Source organism: Dipodomys ordii, unplaced genomic scaffold (assembly GCF_000151885.1).
Source record: "Dipodomys ordii isolate 6190 unplaced genomic scaffold, Dord_2.0 Scaffold124, whole genome shotgun sequence".
Classification (NCBI taxonomy): domain Eukaryota; kingdom Metazoa; phylum Chordata; class Mammalia; order Rodentia; family Heteromyidae; genus Dipodomys; species Dipodomys ordii.
In genome coordinates, this window is record NW_012267340.1 from 1,813,137 (window position 1) to 1,818,000 (window position 4,864).

At 50.1% G+C, this 4,864-nt stretch overlaps 1 protein-coding gene across 3 annotated transcripts in view; it reads left to right on the plus strand.

Moving 5' to 3' along the window:
* The window catches only part of LOC105995998 (phospholipid scramblase 1-like), a 13,130-nt gene that overhangs the window by 585 nt on the left and 7,681 nt on the right, over positions 1-4,864 (plus strand). For 2 of the 3 annotated variants that reach the window (XM_013029932.1, XM_013029933.1), the window contains exons 2-3: positions 3,648-3,672; positions 4,401-4,463. In XM_013029932.1, coding sequence (XP_012885386.1) covers positions 3,660-3,672; positions 4,401-4,463 — 76 coding nt within the window. In that variant the 5' untranslated portion in view covers positions 3,648-3,659. The remainder of the gene's footprint in view (positions 1-3,647; positions 3,673-4,400; positions 4,464-4,864) is intronic. The other variant, XM_013029934.1, reaches the window with a different exon arrangement.

The following is a 4,864-nucleotide window of genomic DNA, read 5'->3' on the forward strand; positions in this document are numbered from 1 at the left end:
CCAGGGGGGCTGGGGTCAGGAGGTCAGGAGGGCTGGGCTCAGGGGGGCTGGGCTCAGGGGGGCTGGGCTCAGGGGGGCTGGGCTCAGGAGGTCAGGAGGGCTGGGCTCAGGGGGCTGGCCCAGTGGAGGAAGCCCCCCCTTGGCGGGCAATGGACGGAGCCACCTGCTGCGATCCAGCCGTCCATCAGCGAAGAGCGGGCCGGCGTTAGAACCGTGCCCGTGGCCCGATTGTGGTGGGCATTCTAGAACTGGGAGGGAAGCCGGCATGGAGCGGGCCCCCCGGGGACGCCCCCCAGCCCCCGATGGGGCGCCCACCGCCTCCCGCCCAGCATCTTCCTCTCCGGGGACCCCCGTCCCTCCTCGCCGAAGGCCTGGGGATTACAGGACTGGCCTGGGCAGGGGTGGGGGGCGCAGTGTCAGCTCAGAGCCGCACCCCAGGCCGCAGAAAGCCCCCCGCGGAGGCCCCGGTCATCTGCCACCTCCTGCTCCCTCAGGGGCCCAACTGTGGTTCTACTCAGGCGCCATTGGTCCTGGAAATCAGGGGGTAGCCAGCAGCCCCTCCGGCTCTAGAAACAAGTAGGTCTGGGAGGTGAGCAGCACTGACCGCCGTTTAGATCTCTGAACCATCAGCCAATGCCAGGACCTGACAACGAAGCAGAGGGCTGTTTTTTATCCCCCCCCCCCAGGGAGACTTTAGAACATTCCACACCTGGCACCCCATACCCAGGGCGTGGAGGAATGGTGACTGTTTTCTCTTCCCTATACTCTGTGTTTTTATTCCTTGCGCTTGAGCGTTTTTTACAGTCTTCATTGTTGGTCTCTGGGGTGTCTTTGGGTACCGGGCTGGTCAGAGCCCTGCACGCTCTAGATCTTAAAGGAACACGCCCAGCACCACACCCAGGTTTTGTAGGGAGCGAGCAGGTGATAGTGACGCGAGTGTGCACAGCTGTGTGTGCACAGAGCTTTCGGAGCCCCTGGGACAGATGGCCGGGGCCGAACCCCACAGCCGGCATTCACCGCGCAGCTCTGGATCTTCCCAAGTTTCGTTTTTATGGGACGGTGACCGCAATCTTCCCTCACCTTGGGAAACCCAAACAGCCACAGGAGTCAACGGAAAACCCAAGGCTCTTCTACCTTACTGAGAAATTAACCCTCCTTCGTTGAGTATTGTTAAGATGCCCTGGGATACGTGCTAACACAGAAGTGTTAGGTCTTCTTTGTGTGCTGGGGCTTGAACTCAGGGTCTCCGAGCTGGACTTGAGCTTTGAGCCACAGCTCTACTGGTGGCTTTGTGGTGGTTCACTGGAGGTAAGAGTCCCACTGACTTCCTTGCTGGGGCTGGCTTTGAACCTCAACCTTCAGATGTCAGCCTCCTTGGGATTACAGGAGTGAGCAACGGGTGCCTGGTGCTCTCTCTCTCTCTCTCTCTCTCTGTGCAAACAGGGACCTGAGGCTCAAGGATATGAATCATGATTACTTCAACAAGATTAGTGAACATTATCACATCAGAAACAAAAGCAAAGCCGTTTTCTCGCCGAGGGTTCATTCCTCTTTCGACCGAGGAAATGAAACAGAGAACACAGAGTGGGTTGCAGACTAAGCGGAGCGCAGACCGAGCTGCTGCCGCCTCAGTTTCTCCCCGGTGAGGGGGAATCTTTTTTTTTTTAATTCAAGCAACACTATAATGTAGTATTCTTCTTTTTTTTTTATATATATACACTTGTTTTGTTTCCTTCACCCTTGCACACCAAAGTAGGGCTTTACAGCTAGACTTTGGGTGACAGGAACATTTATAATTTATAAATGTATAAAACATGCTATGAACATTATACAACACTTATAATCACACACACACACCCAGTCTCTGCACGGGGCAGGTGCATTTTACAGGGACAAATACTGTGAATATGGAGGCCCACCAGCCTGGCCCACATGCACCCGTCTCCAAATCCTCCAGACGTTACCTCGACCTCCCATGAATGCAGGCGATCGATTTGCAATCAGGGCCTGACCAGCACAGGGAGAATTCCCGCCCTCTCCTGACAGCTCTTATTTTATTGGGAGGAAATTACACAGCTAGAGATCAGGTCTTTTTGTGTTATTATTATTTTTAATAGCAGTAGGGTTTTCTGTTGTTGGTGGTAGTGGTTGTGGGGCCTGAACTCTGGGCCTGGGCGCTGTCCCTCAGCTCTTCAGCTCAAGGCGAGCACTCTACCGCTGGAGCCGCAGCGCCACTTCCGGATTTTTTCTTTTTGCTTATGTGGTGCTGAGGAATCGAACCCAGGGCCTCATGCATGCAAGGTAAGCACTCTACCACTGAGCCACCTTCCCAGCCTTGTTTTTATTTATTTTTTTTATGTAGTAGAATGAAATAAATATCACCTTTGGCTTGAGGAGAGTCGGCCTGGTGTCTCTTGTGCTTGGAGTGGGTAGACCTTTTATCATCTTTTTTCTTGTTTCTTTTAGTCATCCTGACAAATAGCCTAAGTCTGTTTATACCTACTCTGTAGGAGTTGTCATTGTACAATGCTCCAAAAAATGCTTTTTGGCTCCAGGCTTCACTCCGTGTGTGTGCGTGTGTGTGTGTGTGTGTGTGTGTGTGTGTGTGTTAACCTCTCCAGGCTTCACTCCCTCTGTGTGTGTGTGTGTGTGTGTGTGTTAACCTCTCCCTGCTAAGAGGTTTTACAATCCACAAACAGCCCAGATCGGCTATGAGGATGTAGGATCTTCACAGAACAGCTTTGACAGCGGACACATGCTGGCGTTTATATTATATATTCCTCTCCATTTCCTCCCTCTCTCTCCTGTGGTAGAGTTAAGAAGAACAGATGTCGTGTTCGGATTATATGTTGAAATTCTGCTTGTTCTGCAGTAATTATGCATATTCAACATTATCTTACTATCGATTGTTTTTCCTTCGCCTTGGGCATATCATAATTTCCTCTTTCTCTTTCCCCTGACATCTTTCTAGAACTTTTCTCTTTTCAAAAGAGTTGTCAAATCCGCCCTTCAAAATTATTTTGAGCTGGGCCCGGATGTGGCTCACGCCTGTCATCCTAGCTACTCAGGAGGCTGAGATCTGAGGATCATGGTTGGAAGCCAGCCCAGGCAGGAAAGTCCATGAGACTCTTATCTCCAATAAAACCACCTGGGACAGCACCCAGGCCCTGAGTTCAAGGCCCAGGGCCAGCACAACAGCACCGAAACATACACGATCAGAATAAATGATGAGTTAATTCAACCTGAGACAAAGCAAATCACTTCTATCATGGAGCAACCCAGGCCTCAGAATAGATCCACTGAAGGGCCAGAGGGGCTAGTGATGCCAATTCCATTCGGCAGTGGTTTGGGGGCAGAATGATTACTCCTGCTCACTAACGTAGTGTAGCACCCGCAATGTGGACACCGAACAGACAAAAACATGCACGGAGGGCTTGTAAGAGCCTGGAAGTTTCCATTTGGATCTCTAAGGAGGGAGTGAGCTCAAACTCCTGGAGAAGCGAATCTCGTGGGCTGCAGCTGGGACTCATCGAGACCTAGCGCCCACAAGACAGACCCCAGACGTCAGACCCCCAGAGCAGAGTCCTGCTCACGGACGTCCTCAGAAATCCGTGGACACGGTGCTAATCTGAGGTCTTCTTTTTCAGACTCTTGAGATCATGGACAAGCAGGGTAAGTGACTGAATCCTGAGCCTTTCCGGTCCTGCGTGCGATATTCAATCACAAGGGTTGGTTCCTCTCCTAGAATGACGGAGCAGGCTTTGGGTGGCTGTGTGCTGCAGGACCTTTACCCCCGGAGAGATCTGTGAGCCAAACAAATGACTCTGGTGTTGATATTTTTTTTCCCCTTCAGCAATACAAAATGAAAGGTCTCTCAATGTAAACTGTGCAGAACAATAGTGCTCTGCATGCTAAGCGTGTTTGAAGACTTCAAGGCCATGGTCTCGTTTGCTTTGACATTCTTTAGTTCAATTGTGTGTGTGTGTGTGTGTGTGTGTGTGTGCATACCTATGTGTGAGTAAACAAATGAAGTGCATATGCATACATGGCATTTAAGTATTGAATAGATACACATGCACTTATATATACATAATTAAAAATTATCTTCAAGACAGTGTCACAGTCCTACAAGTTTCATAAGACATTTTAAGATGAATTCCGGGTATACAAAAACAGAATTCATTCAACAGGCCTTCAACGTCACCTTACGCTCAAACCTGCAGCCATTAGCGCTGAAGCAGGTGTGATTTAAAAACAATCAAAAACCCAGTATGTACTTTGGCCTTTTTTTATTGCAGCATAAAAACCACACCAATGAAGTTACCTCAGGACCCTGCCTTACTTCATTCTAGTGTTTGTTTTACTATGCAAACCTACGTTTCCCTCTCCTTGAATTACAGGCATGCAAACGACCGCTCAGAATCCAGGACTTCCTCCTCAGTATCCACCCGCCCCATTCCCAGGTAAGAAAATAGTTGACTAGGAAGAAAACCTGGTATCAATTGATTGATGATCCAAAGGGACAGAGAGAAGGGGGGGCAGGGGGAGAAGGAAGAAGAAGAGGAGGGGGGAGGAGGAAGAGGAAGAGGGGGAGGAAGAGGAGGAGGAGGAGAATGTGCCTTTACATTAAAATTTAAACTTGGCTAGTTTTCTTGATTTTTCTTTTTTTTTCTTTTTTTAAAAAATTTATTGCAGGGGCTGGGAAGGTGGCTCAGTGGTAGAGTGCTTGCCTTGCATGCATGAGGCCCTGGGTTCGATTCCTCAGCACCACATAAGCAGAAAAAAGCTGGAAGTGGCGCTGTGGCTCAAGTGGTAGAGCACTAGCCTTGAGCTGAAGAGCTGAGGGACAGTGCTCAGGCCCAGA